This window comes from Lagopus muta, chromosome Z (assembly GCF_023343835.1).
Source record: "Lagopus muta isolate bLagMut1 chromosome Z, bLagMut1 primary, whole genome shotgun sequence".
Classification (NCBI taxonomy): Eukaryota; Metazoa; Chordata; class Aves; order Galliformes; family Phasianidae; genus Lagopus; species Lagopus muta.
The window spans coordinates 63,135,746-63,152,618 of NC_064472.1; the positions used below are offsets into that span (position 1 = coordinate 63,135,746).

A 16,873-nucleotide genomic window follows, 5' to 3' on the forward strand; every position below is an offset into this window, starting at 1 on the left:
ATTAGCAACAGATAATTGTGTGCATTTAACCATACTGGAACATTAGCTTCTACAGTGTTAGCTTCCAGAGTGGAATTGAGTTAAAAGCTAGGAATGGTACAAAACTGTATTTCCAAGCATAAAAACTGCACAATGGAAATCTTGTCTCAGATGTGCATCTGCAGTTCTTAATTGAAAAGTTTTGCACACATACATTGGAATTGAGCAGAGTGTGAAAATGAGTGACATTCATGTGTAGTGTTCATGTGCTACAAAATAACATCTGCCAAGAGTGGGGTCTTTACTACACTTAGAACTGCTGAAGAAACCAAAACTTTGTCTATTCCAGAGCGCTTGCAAACTAGACTCTCCTTCCCCCACCTTCGCCCTTAAATTTCACAAACTCTTAAACTCAGTAGAATCATGCAGCATTCCAGGTTGGAGGGGTCCTCAAAAGATCATCAGATCCTAGCTGTTATGGGAAAAGGTAGCTTAGATGAGGTTATCGAGTGCTGTGTCCAAATTACATCTTGAAAGCCTCTGGTGGAGGTCACCATATCCCTGAGGAAGTTGTTGCAGTGATTATTCTTGTTGCAAAAAAAGTTGTTTATTTTATAAAGACAAAAACTCCCCCAGTACAACTTAGATCTGTTGCCCCTTGTCTTATCAATATGGCTCTTTGTGAAGAGAACCTCTGTCACCTTGGTAGCTGTATTGTAAGTGCTGGAATGCTGTGATGAGGTTCCCCTCTCAGCCTTCTGTAGGGTGAAGAGATTTAATTTCTTCAGTCCTTTCTCACTGGATAGGTTCTCCAGTTCTTTGATCATCTTTGTGCTCCTCTTTTGGACCCTTTGCAATCCATCTGCATCTTTTTTAGGCTGTGGAGACCAGAACTGGACATAGTACTCCAGCTGCGACCTGCATTATCCATACTGCAGACTTTTTTCTGACGTGTCAGAGAAGTGTTAGGTTGTTGGAATTCCTTAGTGTGAATGACACAGTGTGGCAAAGCTATTCTAGCAGTGTAGCTTGGTTGGATATCTGTTCCACCCGTGCCCTCGTTCAAAGAGCAGCTGTGCTTATGTGCTCATGTAAAGAGTACAGTCTTCAATACTAGAACAGAAAAATTCTACCGTAAAACGTCACAGGCAGTTTGAAAAAAATGAACAAAATACCTTACCTTAACCTGACAGCATGTAGTTGAATACAGTGTGTATCAAGTCTGACATAAGAAAAGAGCTCTACAGAACTGGACACAGAAAAAAGAATCAATTTTTATTATTATTATTTAACTGAACAGTTTGGGGTTTCTGTACTGGTAAGGAATTGAATCAACATCTTGCTATCCCACTGTGTGTGCTAATTAAAACCATATATGTGCATTTGGTTTTATTAGTAGCTTTTTATTCTCATTTATATAAAATGAGCAGAAAACATTTGACAAAAAACCAAAATGTATTGACAAGAGTAGGTCATCAGGTTTCTTTCATTGCCTAAAGGCTTTATGATTTAGCATTTTTGCGTATTGAGCATCATCCTACTCCCCATGCAGTGATGCAGAAGTTAATGAAACTATTTGTGAGGTATGTGGTTGCTCTGAAGGCAAGGTATTCATGGTCTGGTACCAAAATAAAGTAATAAGAAACAGTGAGAATTAATTAGTGTTTGTAAAGTGTTGAAACTGAAACAGTGTGATATAAGTAGTAGTATTATGTTTGAAGCTTGAATTAAATGCTGTTGGAGCTGAACACTTTAACTTATATTGGTGAGTTGTATTTTGGTGAGTTATGATGTATACTTTAATCGCTGCTGACTTCAGACTTAACAAAGGTGGTTCTTTAATGTGACTGGATAATTTGCTCTCTGCCTCTTTTTTTTCTTTTTCAGTCGCCTTTGTCGTTCATATCCCATCTTGAAATCTGTCAGTATGTTTAAGTTCTGGGGTCCATCTGTTGTGGGTGACCGCCTTGTCTTCAATGCAGTTGTGAACAATACATTTCAAAATAGGTAAACCTCTTCATATACTTATTCCTTGAATTCTCCAGCACCTACCTAACTGCATGCTTCAGATTTTCATCTGGTAGTTGGCTTTGCCTTACTGAATGAAGTATTTTGCAAATGGAACTTAGAAAGATGTATCTATAAATATGTGCTTATGTATGTGCATGTTCCACCCCAGCATACAGTTTGCCCTTTTGACTGCCAGGACACACTGCTGGCCCACATTTACTTTCCTGTCACCAGAGCCTCCAGATTCCTTTTTTCAGGCCTACTCTCATCCCTTGGTCTGTGCATACAGGAAGGTAGCCTCTTCATGGTATGCTTCTGCTGAATGTAAAATAAATGCTGTCCTGCTAATTTTTGCTCAGTTTTCTCACTGGTGTTTATATTTTGCTATTTAGCTCAATTTATTCTCTTTTTACTCATTCTATTTGTCTAGTGTCACCTTTTATTTTATTATTTTATTTTATTTTATTTTATTTTATTTTATTTTATAATCTGTGAAAAGCATCTGTCCATGCAGAATAATTTATTTGTTTCCTGCAGGAAGTATTTGAGTACAGCTTTGTGAACACACGAAAGTGTTCAGCAGTCCTTCTTAGTATATCCTAGAGCTACTTTTGCATCACTCGTGGTAGTTCAGTGATTAATTTGAGCTCTTATTTCAGTGTGGAGGTTGGTGTTCGCGTTGAGGCTTATAACTGTGAAGAATGGATCAAGAACCAAGCACGACATATTAACAGTGCATATCTCATTTTTAACTCCGTGAATGACAAAGGCGAGCTGCTCGCTTTCCCCAAAATCAAACCTATTACTAAGGTCAGCTGTTACCCTTATACTAGAATGAATGTATGCATGGAATTATGTGGTCCTGCTTAGCACTCTGCATGTCACACAAGTGGCCGCTGTAGACTTGCTGGGAAAGGAAGGGCTAAGTAAGGCTCTGGAATGCTTCTTCTTGCAGCATACAAAGCCTATAAATGAAGTGTTTACCTCTGATTGCAAAATTAATTGTTATTACTTTAGACATCCAAAACAGACGTGCATTGGAAGGTAGTTGTCATTAGAACTTCTGTAGTTAGGGAATGAAGAGAGAAGTATCTGCTGTGCATATTTTCCACTTTTCTTCTTTAGTCTCCAGTGACTGTATAAGATGCCCAGACAGCAAGAAACTGGTAAAGCTCAGAAATGTTAAATGAATTCTTATTTTTAGAAACTCTTAAGAAAGATGAGAAATAGAGTTAGTAGAAAAACCTTGGGAATCAAATCTCATGACACAGGCAAGCTTTCTAGTTCTTTTGGTGTGGAAACAGAAGCACGTGTTTCCTTGAGAGAGGCAGTGAGAGCAGTACAAGCACTGTTCTTGAATTATTTGTTATCACCTGTCATTAACTAAATGCTCTAATTAATGAGATTTTTAGAAAGCGGTGTAGGCAGAAATGAAACTATTCTTAAACATCAAGGTATCCAGTGTATTAGGTGAAGTCATAAGGTTCACTCCTGCTTCACTCTTGGACTGTTTCCAGAGGAAAGACTGACTCGTACTCTTTTAAAAAATAGGAGGAAAACAGCACCTTAGCTTGTGCCAGTAGAACAGTGCTTCCCTAAAAGACCTGGCTTAGAGGGGGCATCCACGAATTGAACATCAAGATAAGAAGATCATTTCCCACACAGTCATACAAGCAAGTCTAGGAAAAATGGAAAACACGCTCAAGGTTATTTAAACTTCAGTGGTTATTAGACTGAACATGGCAGCTGAAATTATTAGTTTGTACATAAGAAAGGCTAAGATGCACTAATCCACACATTCTGCTTACTCTAGTAAAAGATGCATGTCAGCTCTTTAAAGGAAACAAAAAGCTTTTTCCAGAGTATTAGTTCCTTCAGAGTGATAAGTCCTGTTGAGCAGTTTGGTTCAGTTTTTGCTCTTGGCTCACTTCCATGCTTCAGAAAAAAAATACTCCTCGGCAGAGCAGTGGTAAGGGAAGGGAAAGACCTGCTGCCTTGAAAGGCAAGGCACATCTGTGCCCTAGGTCAGTGTGCACTGAAACAGAAATTCTTCCATGTGTCTGGCATGCTTTGAACACTAGATGGTGGTGAGTTGGATTGACTATTTTGTTAGGTGCCACATTTTAGAAGGAATAGAATTTATTGTGGTACACTGTGTGGCTGCCCTTGCGTCAGGACCAAAGTGCTAGGAGTGTGCTGCTGTGATATGATTTTTTTTAATTGGATTGATTTTGTAACTTAAGGGAATGTTGTCAAGTCAAGAGTAAACAACCGAATCAGGTTAATCTGGGGAAAGTTCAACATCCATATGTTCCTCATAGTACAGTTCTTTATATAATAATAATGCGTTCATGGGTTTGTCCATCTGTTATATTTTTTAGTTAGTCTGTTTCTTTGTTTGTTTTGTATGCACATGTGTCCCTTAAAATAATCAGATGTGTCCTTGTCTGCTTGACTTTTTAAAGGACAGTGTGCGACGATACCATGGAGCTATTGCCCGAAAGAGAATTCGACTAGCCAGGTACGGTTGAACAACAGGGAAAATTTGCTTTGGAAACTCATTTTCCATATGTCCACTAAAAAGCGATAATTTGTAAAGAAGTCTTAAGTCTGTTCAAACATAACTGTTATGTTGCTTAACAGTCTAGACTGTTCTGCCTTAGTTGTATCAAATTATTAGGGGCTACTCATCCCATAAGCATTTTGTTCTTGGGGTTATTTTTGTCTCCCCCATATTCTTTGGGGAAAAAAAAAGGAGTTACACAAACTTGTCCTGCAGTTGGCAATTGGTAAAATATTTGTAAAGCGTTTGGAAGACACTTAACCCTATAGAACTGGTTGATATGGGCACATATATATATATATATATATATATATATATATATATATATATATGTGGAAAGTGTAAATAACTGTTTCATTCTGCTTTTTTTCTTTTAACTTTGTTGTAGAAAATACATGTTGTCTGCTAAAGAAGACAAACCTTATGATCTGTGGGAGAAAAGCAACCAGGTGATCTTTAGATTGTGTTCTACCCTCTACCTGAATAAAATACTGTACACTTTTTGAGTGTGTAAAAGAGTTGTGCAGACCCTGTCAGTTTCCACACTGTACCTGCTGTACCAAAGTATTGTGTTATTTGTGGAAGAATCAATAAGACTGTGATAAAATGAGCTTTCTTTCATTCTTAAAAGGTTCTTACCTATTGATGTAAGTTTTGTACAGAATATAAAATGTGTCTCTAAGATTGAATCTTTTACCAGATAGTCCCTTAAGAAGCAGAGCTGGAATGAAGACAGGTCTCCTGAAGATTTATGTCCCACTGTGCCTCTCTTTTAAAAAGCTGTCAGAAGTTGTGGGGTTTTATTGTGTCTAGTGAGCTGGGGGAAAGACCTGGCAATGCAAACAGACAGGTGAACAGTGAAATAAGGTAAACTTCACTTCTGTGGGAAATAAAGATGAAAATGTGTTCATTCCTAGATGCTCTGCCTAAAGTGGTAACTGTTTTCTGACTTGGATATGCAAGGCCATAGAATCTGCCAGTGCCGTAAACTAAAAAGTGGTGAACCTGAGCTTAGGTGAATTTGAGCACAAACCCAAAATGTTGTTTCAACATGGAATTGTAGGTAAATTTTCATTGCATTTAAATTTTCAGTGGCTCCCAGAAATATTTTCGAGATCTTTTTCTATTACATCTCGAAGTAGATAAATAATTGAGAATTATAATCCGGGAGGTGATTTGCTATTAACAGTGGAATCTCTGTGTATGGAATCTTAATATTGCACAGCATTTGTTTTCTGCAAGACAATAAACATAACTATGCAGTCACTGCTAAAAATGAGATACTTAGATTTATTTGGTATTGAATTAAAACCTGTCATTAAAGACTCTGAAGCTCTGTTCTCTTTTTACAGAGTTAAAAGAGAGCTCTATCCAGTGTAGTCATGCATAAATAATAGATATGTTTGCGCTTTCTCTGTTCTGAGCCTGCTTTGTAAAGCAACTGCCATGGTAGACCACAGCTTGATAGCAATGAGGAGGTTAATTTTCCAGTAGGTTTTAATTAGTTAGAAGAAAGATGGACAAAACCATTAATTTAGCAGTCTCAGAGGTTACCTGTATTAACTTTCGGGTGGTCACAGTTTCACTGCAGTGATTTGTAATTGAAGAAGCCCAAAGTGGTATTTTATAGTTGTTCAGTTAGGGTTATTTTGCCATCAGCCATGTGAGTGCATATTCTTGCTACTGAAGATATTTAATTCAGAAACTGCTGGACTGTGTATTCTGGAAGGGAAACTCTTATGGGAAAGTGTACATTTTTCTGCAGTTCAAGGGTAATGATGAAAAAAAAGATCATCTCATTTCTGGAATGTGTATTGTACCTTTACCATTCATTTGAATATATATATATATAAGAAATATATTTTAAATTTCAGGCATATATGAGTTACAGCAATATAGCTACACTGACATACCTGGCAGCAAAAACGGGATGGGAAGTAACCAGTACACTGAATAACGTAAGTACATGGTGCATTGGCTTGGCATTGTTTGATTTTACTTTGCCTAGGATTGAAAAACAAAACTTCCAGAGGTACCCTAAAAGGCTGCAGAGCTATTTGTCCAGAGCACTGTTCAACCTGAAAGTGGCATGGAAGTCTCTTAGAGTGCATGACTAGTGAACTTGAGATCTCTACAGAGCAGGCTTACAGGAAGTCATGATTGGGCTTGAGCAAGAGGAGAGTGTGAAAACACAACTGAAACTACATCTCTTTCTGAAGGGTTTTCTTTGGCACAAGTGAAGTACTTCTGTGATTTTGCCAGTCTTTGATTCTAGTAAAACACCAGGCTTGGACATCTATGTGTAGGCAGTGCTGTTGAAGATCTTTTGGGATTCTCACAAAGAAAATTATCAGCAATATGTGTAGCAGTCTGTAATATGCTGCCTTCACCAGCTTTATAGCCTGGAAAATATTTCTTAGCAGCAGACGTTATGTTGAGGTAGGTTTGACTATTGCCAGTTGGCAAGTGGCAGCAGTATATTTACCATATTTTTCAATTTCTGTCTTTTCAGGAGATCATTTGGTTCTTTTTATGTGCAGTTTTCCTGTCAGGTGTCTATTTTCCTACATTTTTCCTATTAAAGTTCTTTTCCTGCTGAAGTGTGCAGCAAATCACTTCTACTGCTAGGACTGATGTCATAAGCCAAAATTTCCTAGACATCTCATATGAACTGGTTTTAAGTTGAGATTAACTTGTTTGGAAAAACTGCAAGAAAACTTTGGAGAAAAATCTATTAAGGTTTGTTTTCTGAAATATGTTTAGTGAGTAGCAGATTATTTAAAGATCATGCAGACTCAGAGGTGTTCTCAGGCAAGAAGAGACTGTTACAAACTGTTTGTCTTGCCTCCTGGATGTTGCAGTCAGCGAAACTTCAGTACTGATTCTTACATCTGGTGAATATACAGCTGATGTAAGAGTATGTGTGTAAATCAGAAGGTATTCAGTGGTGGCAAAACTGCTCGTTCTGTAGGCATGTTGTTCCAGTAGTTTAAAACCATCAGTAGATAGATACACCGCACAGATGACAGCACTTGTGGTGGAGAAGCAGTCAGATCGAGACATTGGGCATTACTTTCAGAACTGCTAATGCTTTATTGTTATCCAGTTGAAAACTTCTTTCTGCTTCCACTGGAACTGCCACAATCTCAATTTCTTTCTTAATTCAGATGCCTGAAATGTGTAATAGAACTAGCTGCAAATGATGAAATGACTTAATACAGAAAAAAAAAACATATGTTCCAGATGGCATTTTAAACATGATCTGATTTTAAACATGATCTGATTCTCCTCTGTCACCAAGCAACAATACCTTGCAATACTAATAATATTGATGCAGTTTGGAACTTTCTCACCATTTTGGATTTCTTTAAATAGTCCTGATGGTAAGATCTGCCTCCGAGACAGGTATTTTTCAGACTGAAGATCTTGAGCAGTTTTTTCTTGCTGCTCATTCAACTGATTGCAGTGTGTATCTTAAAGCCAACAAAATCTTGGCTCAGGCAGCACACTGATGCTGTCAGTGGACAGAGAGCAGCCATCCATTCCCATTCTCCTAGGCCATTCTGCATAATTTGGCATCGTCAGTGATTACATATTCCTTAGAGAAGTGGCAAGGATTCAGGGTAGCACAGTACCATTTTTTTCTGGGATGAATGCGTTAATCCTCCTGGTTGTAGGAGGATTTTGATGTGCTTCCATTTTGGTGCGCTGTGTATTCCACGAGTCTTCTTTTTCATCTTACTTAACATGCACTTGCAGGCAGCAGTAAGCAGAGGATATATTTGTCCCCATATGTACCTGTGGTTACCTCCAGTTCAACCCATCAGGTGGATGAGATTTGCTCTTTAAAAAAGAAATGTGAGTGAAACCAGTCTTGAACATAACCTTTATAACTCCTTTGGTCATGTTCAGATGTGTGCTTGAGTTAACTACATGTTGATACAGGTGCAGTCCTAGGAAAGGCTTTCTGCAACTTCAGGTAATGAAATGTTTTTGTCTTAGGAACTGTCGATGTGGTCATTTGTTGCAGTTTCATGTTCATTTCTGTAAACTCTGACACTAGGAATATCCCTTACGAAGCTGTATCTCAGAACTTTACATCATGTTTCCATAGAAATCAGGTGATACTGCTGATCAGTGCTGTACATGAAGACATTCATATTATGGGAAACAAGATTGTCAAAGACTGAACAGTGTTTTGAGTTGAAATATTGCTGTAGGCATATTCTGAAGCAGTTTGTCCATTTGTATTCTCATTTTTTCCTGGAGTGACCCCAGGTTGGCTGAGTGGTTTTGAAAGTAGAAGGAGGTACTGTGAGCTCATGAACACAGAGCCACAAGACTTGTAGGTCTGTATAATAATGCTGTCCTTAGCAGTATTCACTTTACAGAGCGAGGTTTTAACAGCTGCTACTCGCACTTTATTTTGTGATTCTGAAGTCTTGAAGAGTGTATGACTTGTTTGCTGGCTTACTTTTTGGGTTAGGTTTTTTTCCCTGTTCTAAAACGCGAAAATAGATGAACACACAGAGTCTGTTGCATGAATGCTTAGTAAACCCATGGACTTCTAATTTTTAGCTTGGCAAAAAGAGCAGCAGAGATGATGAAGCTTGAATTTTTTAGAAATGAAAATCTGTTAAAACTTTACAGGATTTGAAAAACAAATTAACAGATCTAATATTAACAGATCTATTATTTCTCTCCTGCTCATTTTTTTCCATTTTACAGGGTTTGTGGAACACCCAACCCATTCTTGGGCAAGAGTCATGTGTACTTTTTTAATACAAGTTATTTCTTTTGAATCCTCCTTGACAGGGTTCAGACATACAGACCCAACATATCAGGACAATATTGTGCAAGCATAGGATAGTGCAGGCACAATCACATTTTGAGTAATGTTTTGGTGTACTGTGTGTGACTTATTTGTGTGGACAAAGGGAGCTGCAGTAGTTGAACTCTACTACCTACCTGTTCCAACATCTTCCTATCTGTTAAAGACAAGCTGCTGTACTTCATAGACTGAGGAGACGTCTCAGGGAAGTAGGAGATTCATATATTGTCTAAAACCATCTCTCTTAAAACACAGAGTCTGCTTTTCAAAAAATCTGCTTCCATTCGGATATCTCTAGATAAGGTCCCAAAGCTTCAGTGCCAAGGGTTGCTGGATATGTTCCAAAATCCCAGAGGCAGTGACAGCAGTTGCTTGTTTTATTTTGTTTTGCTGAAACCTGTGTTGCCTCACGTGTAGTGCAAGGATGCCCAGTTCATGTACTGTGGCCTCACTCCAGCTTGCTTCTACTCACCAGTTTCCCATCCAGTGGATGCTACTCTGAAATCTGCAGTATCTGGAATTATCTCTACCTTGAAGCAGTTAAAACTGTGTGATGTCACTGTGCTATCAGTGTATTCCACGTTACGTTGTGCTGTATTGTACGGTAAAATTAATCGTGTTTTTAATACATTGTTAACTTTTTCAGATAAAAATATGGACCTGTGAGGATGGTGATGTCTTGTCATTCAAAGTAGAAATGCAAGTGAAGACAGCATCACATGTAGCTTTCTCCCTTTTGTCTGACTTCACATACTGCCAGCAATGGGACAAACATTTCTTGTAAGAACTTACCTTTATTTAAAACTGCTCAAATCCACTGACAACTAACCTTTTCCAAGGCACTTATTTTTTGAGATGTTGACACTTTTCTACCTAATTAAGACTAAAGTGCTGTAGGAAGTTGTCATTAAAAATTCATTAGTCAAAATATGGATTGCCTTTTTCCCTTGAAAACAAAATTTAATTTCTCCAAAACCTAGTTTAAAATTAAGTTTGCCCTGGCTCATCAGAAAAGCTGGGAGAGAGGTTACTTTTCACAAAAACGAACAAAATTCCGTGCCTAGATAATTGTATATTAGAAGGGTTAACAAGAAGGTTGTATATAACTGGATGTCCATATATGGTAGACACTGTGAGAAGCAAGCCAGAGCTGAAAACTCCATTGTGTTTGTCCTTTTTGGGATGATGATGATGCTTAGCTTCATCACACAAAGTGAGAATGCCAGAAATTAAGATCTTCAAAATGTACATCTTAAGGAAAGTAATATCTTCCAAAGTGTGCCTGAATGGGTTTCAAAATATCTGTAAAAGGTGTTTTCTTAATTTGCCTTATATTGTGTAGAATGATGACCAGAGGCAATTGAATTTATATGATACTAGTTTAAGTAAGTAAATGTTTTCCTAAAGTAGAAGCTTTTTCAGTTAATTATTCTGCCTTGGAATATTTATATTACAGAGTGAAAATAAGTGAAAGTATAGGAATATTTAAAATTTGTCATTTTCTGCCACATAAATGGCTTGAAAAAATGAAATCTGAAGAAAATTGTTGCTTTTCCATATGTAGAGCCAGAATTTTGGATTTCTTACAGCTGTATTGAAACCCAATTTAGTAGTGAAAATGGAACCCCAACTTAGTGGCATTTATTGCTGAGGCAATAGAGGCTGAAGTGAAATCAGTTATTGCCAGGGCAAAGGAAAATTCTGGGGTTTCTTTTTTTGTACAGGAAACTTAGAGTTAGTGATCAGTACTTTCAAGAAAGAGTACATCCTACTGGGTGGCCCTTTCTGAATGCAGCAGAACACACTTTGAATAAAATTTTGCTAATGTTTCCTAATTGTCACTCCTGTGATATGTCAAATGGACAGTATTTGGTCAGTCAGCAAGTATAATGGCATGAAAGCTAATTTTATTCCAAATAGGAATTAGTATGCAAAATATGGGCTTTTAAGACCTTGCTCCAGCATTCCGCAGCACTTTTTCCAGTTTTGTGGACCAGAAATGTTGTGTCAGGTGAGGATTGCATTAGAACTTAGATATTTTGTCTCTGTATTCTTGTCACATGTTTTCTGCATCAGCAGGAAAACTATACATTGAACTTTAGGCTGGAATACATGTTGTTCAGTTACTTTTCATAAGAGCTGTTGCTGCATATGACAAGTACTACATGTGTGTACTAAATGCATTTGCAGAACTTGTGAAGTCCTACAGGCTGTGAGTGAAGAGGACAAAATATATTACGTTACCTCACCACCTCCACACATGAGTGGCCATCAGCCCAGGGACTTTGTGATTCTTGTGTCTCGAAGGCAACCTCTTGAGCCCAGGTGAGCACAGAACTTCAAGTTGAGCTGTGAGCTCTGGACCCATAATTTGAATTGCTGCTGACCTCCACCAAGCCTGTTGTTTGATGGCAAAGATATTTAATTTCTTAAGATAAATCAGATGAGCGGCCGTTTTAAAATATACATGGATACCTGAGACTGCACAGACAGATCTATTTTGCAAAGTGGACATACAATGAAGTGAGTTCAAAGCAGCCCAGATTTCTAGCATATTCTAGCATTGCTTGTCTGATAATGACTCTTCAGGAGTGGTGTATCATGACAGAAAACAGGCCTGAGTTCCAAACGGCACCTTGGCAAAGCATGTTCAGATCCAGAAGTACATGATTGAGAGTTTGTTTTTTAAAAAATTACTTTGTAGTCTCATTTAATGTAGTTCTGGAAGAATTAGGGAAATGCTTGGACTTCACCAATACCTCAGTGTGATACATTTATTGTGTCAGAAAATGTTGCTGCTAAATGTTGTTTAAAGAAATCTGCTGATTTAACATAGATTGATTTTTCATTAGATTTCCTTTTGTTCTTGCATATTGAAACATGGATAAATGGGGCTGTTTAGTCTATTTTGTGTATGTTATTCCTTATTTTCACTGTAATTTTTTATATTCTACAATTCTTCATGTTAATGGTACATCACTTCTATTCTGTACCTTGCTTGGATTCTTTTCTCCACATCTGGGAACCTGGATTTGGTTTGTCAGTGCTGGGACCATATCCGTGTCTATCCATGAACTAAGGCCCTGATGCTGTAAACTTGGTTCATGAGGAGTTGGGGGAATTGGGGAAAAAAAAAAAAAACACCACAAAAAAAAAAACCACAAAGCCAGACAGAAAGGAAATGTGTTGTAGCGATCATTCTTTTACTTTTCACACAAGTCCTCACAATTTGAGTCAGTAACAAAGCATTTTCAAGATAAATGAGCTTTTTTACATGTTTTAAGCATACAGGAGCATGCTTGCCTTAATATAAAAATGACATCTAATAAAAAAATTTTGTCGTCTGTAGTTGAGGTCCTTTACATGCATTTTTTTTAAATATATTTTTTTAAAAAAAAGTTATGTTTTTCTGCTTGCACTGCAGTGAACCATACATAGTAGCTGTGAAGTCAGTAACCCTGACATCTGTGCCAACTTCTTCTGAACACTGCAGAAGTGAAATCCTGTGTGCTGGATTCCAGATCTACAGTGACAGCAGCAGCTCCTGTAGGGTGAGTTGCTCTGAAGGCCTCATCTGTGCCTCCTTTCCTTTGGTGCTGCATGTGCATTTGATCTTATTTGAGCTGACAGTCTAGAACAGTAGTAACAATAAAGGAATCAGTTTATCCAGACATCTGTTAGGTTATCTTTATTCCACTGTGTGGAATTTGTTTTGCCCAAATTCAGCCAGTGTGAAAGTTAGGAATGAAGTCAAACTAAGCACTAAATAGAGACTGGCAGCTCTGGAGAATCATAGAATGGTTTGGGTTGGAAGGGACCTTTAAGATCACGTAGTTTCAACTCACTGCTATAGGCAGGGACACCTCCTTCTAGACCAGGTTGCTCACAGCCCCTTCCAGCCTGGCCTTGAATGCTTCCAGGGAGGGGGCATCCACAGCCTCTCTGGGCAACCTGTTCCAGTGTCTCACCACCCTCACAGTAAAGAATTATATCCTTCCTTACATCTAGTCTAAATCTCCCCTTTTCCAGTTTAAAGCCTTTTCCCCTTGTTCTGCCACTGCATAGTGTTACAAAAAGTTCCTCCCCAGCTTTCCTGTAGGCCCCTTCAGATAGTGGCAGGCTGCTACAATGTCCCCCCTAGAGCCTTCTCTTTTCCAGGCTAAAGAGCCCCAGTTCTCAGCCTGTCCTTGTAGGGGAGGTGCTCCAGCCCTTTGATCATCTTTGTGGCCCTCCTCTGAACCCACCCAGCAGCTCCATGTCCTTGTGTTTGGCCCCAGAAGTGGTAGCAGTACTCCAGGTCTCATGATAGCAGTGTAGAGGGGCAGAATCACCTCCTTTGACCTGCTAGCCACACTTCCCTTGATGGAACCCAGGATACTGTTGGCCTTCTGGGCTGCAAGCGCACACTGCCTGCTCATGCTGAGTCTTTCATCAACGGACACCCCCAAATTCTTCTGCTCAGGCTGCTCTCAAACCATTCTGGGCCCAGCCTGAATCTGTTCTGGGTAGTTCAATTAATCATAAAATAAGCTTCTAGAAGGGTGTGCATTCTCCTGATGTTTGTTGGTGCTTGTCTGCCCTCACTGAGTACAGAGGATGCCCAGGGAATAAGTTCTCATTTAATGTTCAGTTTCTCTGTCTGTAATTATGCAATCTGAACCTTGTCCCTGGACAAGCAACAACGTCTCTCTCCTCTGTTGTTTTCCAACTTCCTAACTTTTTAATTTAAGAAAGTGTATTTCTGAAAACATTGAGTATCTCTCACTGGCTGAGACTCTCTTTTCAGGCAACGGTATTGATGGTGAAACACATCTGTGGGAGGTGAACTAGATGATCCTCATGTGTCCATTCTAACTTGGGGCACTCACAGAATCACAAGGTTGGAAACGACCTGCAAGATCATCTAGTCCAACCACCCTCCCATTCCTATCAGTGCCACAAGCTACTAAACCATCTCTCATAGCTCCTCATCCAGGCGCCTCTTGAACACTGCCAGGGATGGCGACTCCACCACCTCCCTGGGCAGGCCATTCCAGTGCCTGACCACCCTCTGAGAGAAAAAGTTTCTCCTAATATCCAACCTAAACCTCCGCTGGTATAACTTCTTGCCATTTCCTCGGGTCCTACTATTTGCCTGGGAGAAGAGGCCAGACCCTTTTGCACCACAACCTCCCTTCAGGAAGTTGTAGAGTGCAATGAGGTCTCCCCTGAGCCTCCTCTTCTCCACACTGAACAATCCCAGCTCTCTCAGCCGCTCCTCATAAGACTTGTGCTCCAGACCCCTCACCAGTTTCGTTGCCCTTCTCTGGACACGCTCCACGGCCTCAGTGTCTTTCTTGTAGTGAGGGGCCCAAAACTGAACACAGTACTCGAGGTGCGGCCTCACCAGTGCTGAGTACAGGGGGATGATCACCTCCCTGCTCCTGCTGGCCACACTATTTCTAATGCAGGCCAGGATGCCGTTGGCCCTCTTGGCCACTTGGGCACACTGTCGGCTCATGTTCAGCCGAGCATCAACCAACACACCAAGGTTCCTTTCCCCTTCACAATCATCCAACCACTCATCCCCAAGCCTGTAACGCTGTCTGGGGTTGTTGTGGCCAAAGTGCAGAACCCGACACTTGGCCTAATTAAACCTCATCCCATTCATCTCAGCCCAGCGATCCAGCTTACCTAGATCCCTCTGCAGGGCCTCCCTGCCCTCAGGCAGATCGACACATTCTCCCAACTTGGTGTCATCTGCAAACTTACTCAGGGTACACTCAATCCCTTCATCTAAGTCATCAATGAAGATATTGAACAGGATGGGCCCCAGTACCGACCCCTGGGGGACACCACTTGTAACAGGTCTCCAGCTGGACTTCACTCCATTGACCACCACCCGTTGAGCACGGCCCTCCAGCCAGTTCCTTATCCTTCGGAGTGTAAAACTGTCCAAGCCATGGGCAGCCAGTTTCCGCAGAAGGATACTGTGTGAGACCATGTCAAAGGCTTTGCTGAAGTCTAGGTAGACTACATCAACTGCCTTTCCCTCATCTACCAGTTTGGTCACCCAGTCGTAGAAGGAGATGAGGTTGGTCAAACACGACCTGCCTTTCATGAACCCATGCTGGCTGGGCCTGATCCCGTGGACAAGCTGTGTGATCTCTCCCAGGAGGATTTGTTCCATGACCTTCCCTGGCACTGATGTCAGGATGACAGGCCTGTAGTTCCCCGGATCCTCCTTACGGCCCTTCTTGTAGATGGGAGTCACATCAGCAAGCCTCCAATCCTCTGGAATCTCTCCAGTCAACCAGGAGTGCTGGTAGATAGCCGAGAGCGGCTTAGCGATCACCCCCGCCAACTCCCTCAGCACCCTAGGATGAAGCCCATCCGGTCCCATGGACTTGTGACTGTCCGGATGGAGGAGGAGCTCTCTGTCTCCACCTCGATCTCCGGGGAGATATGCTGCATGTCAGCCCAGATATCCAGATCAGGGCACAAAGTGCCCTGAAGATAGCTGGTCTGACTATTAAGGGCAGATGTAAAGAAGGCGTGAATTCCATTCTCAGTGAATTCCATGATATATTTAACAGATTAGACAGTGTTTCCTGCTGAGCTCCTGTGTATATGTATGTATATTCTTTAGGACCTGGCATTCTGATTACTGTAAGACTATAGAGTCTTTTTGCTGAGCCTTGCTTTCACTTTCACAGTGCTTCTAGTGCTTATGTGCATCTGTTCTCACCCACAGAAACTCTGATTCTCAGCTAGTCTCTGAAATAAAAGGGCTAACTATTGCAGTCCAGGGTTCTTAATTTATATTGTTTTTATTTAAACAGGTGTACTACTTCAATCAAATGACATCAAGTCTTATGCCTTACTTAGCTGCAGGTCTTACTGGCTCATTAAACACCATTGAAGACACAGCTTCGGAGTGTATTAAGTTCTTGGAGCTGAAGGGCAGCAAGCGCTGAAGTTAACACAAAGTTGTGAAAAGAGTGTGAGAAACTGTCAAGCAGTATTAATTTAAGTTTTTGCATATGTGTTAATTGTTCTACAAGTTACTTTGAGTCACGCAGCTGACAGTGGACTAGAGCTGGATTTTGTGTCAAATTAGGATTAGACTGCATGCTCTAAATTCAAATTTTCTATTAAAAAAAAGATTAAGGCACAAATTCTGCTCTTAAATCTGTATTTCATTGTTGGATTGGGCCTGGTGACATCCAGTCACCAGTTACTAATTTTAAATTAGTAAATACTAATCAGTCTAATACGCAGAGGACTGGTACTACCAAGTAACTTGTCCACTTCTCTGCTCAGTTTGCCCAACTCCTTGCATGTGCATTACATGTTCATCTACTACGCCCTACAGCAAATGTTTGTCATCTGTTAATGCTTGTAGTTTGTCTGTGTGAAGAAATGTGAAGTTCCAAACCCACAGCCTCAGTGCCTTGTCCTCAAGTATCCAGTTCTGAGCTCAAGTTTGTTGTCTGGTGTTAGTTCTGCGT

The 16,873-nt window shown here is 40.1% G+C and overlaps 1 protein-coding gene across 4 annotated transcripts in view; it reads left to right on the forward strand.

Moving 5' to 3' along the window:
• Positions 1-16,805, forward strand: part of ACOT12 (acyl-CoA thioesterase 12) — a 31,266-nt gene extending 14,461 nt beyond the window's left edge. For all 4 annotated transcript variants that reach the window (XM_048931226.1, XM_048931227.1, XM_048931228.1 and 1 more), the window contains 9 exons: positions 1,867-1,986; positions 2,649-2,799; positions 4,455-4,510; positions 4,941-5,001; positions 6,427-6,510; positions 10,030-10,163; positions 11,574-11,708; positions 12,808-12,934; positions 16,205-16,805. In XM_048931226.1, the coding sequence (XP_048787183.1) occupies positions 1,867-1,986; positions 2,649-2,799; positions 4,455-4,510; positions 4,941-5,001; positions 6,427-6,510; positions 10,030-10,163; positions 11,574-11,708; positions 12,808-12,934; positions 16,205-16,339 (1,003 nt within the window). In that variant the 3' untranslated portion in view covers positions 16,340-16,805. The remainder of the gene's footprint in view (positions 1-1,866; positions 1,987-2,648; positions 2,800-4,454; positions 4,511-4,940; positions 5,002-6,426; positions 6,511-10,029; positions 10,164-11,573; positions 11,709-12,807; positions 12,935-16,204) is intronic.
• Positions 16,806-16,873: the final 68 nt, after the last annotated feature.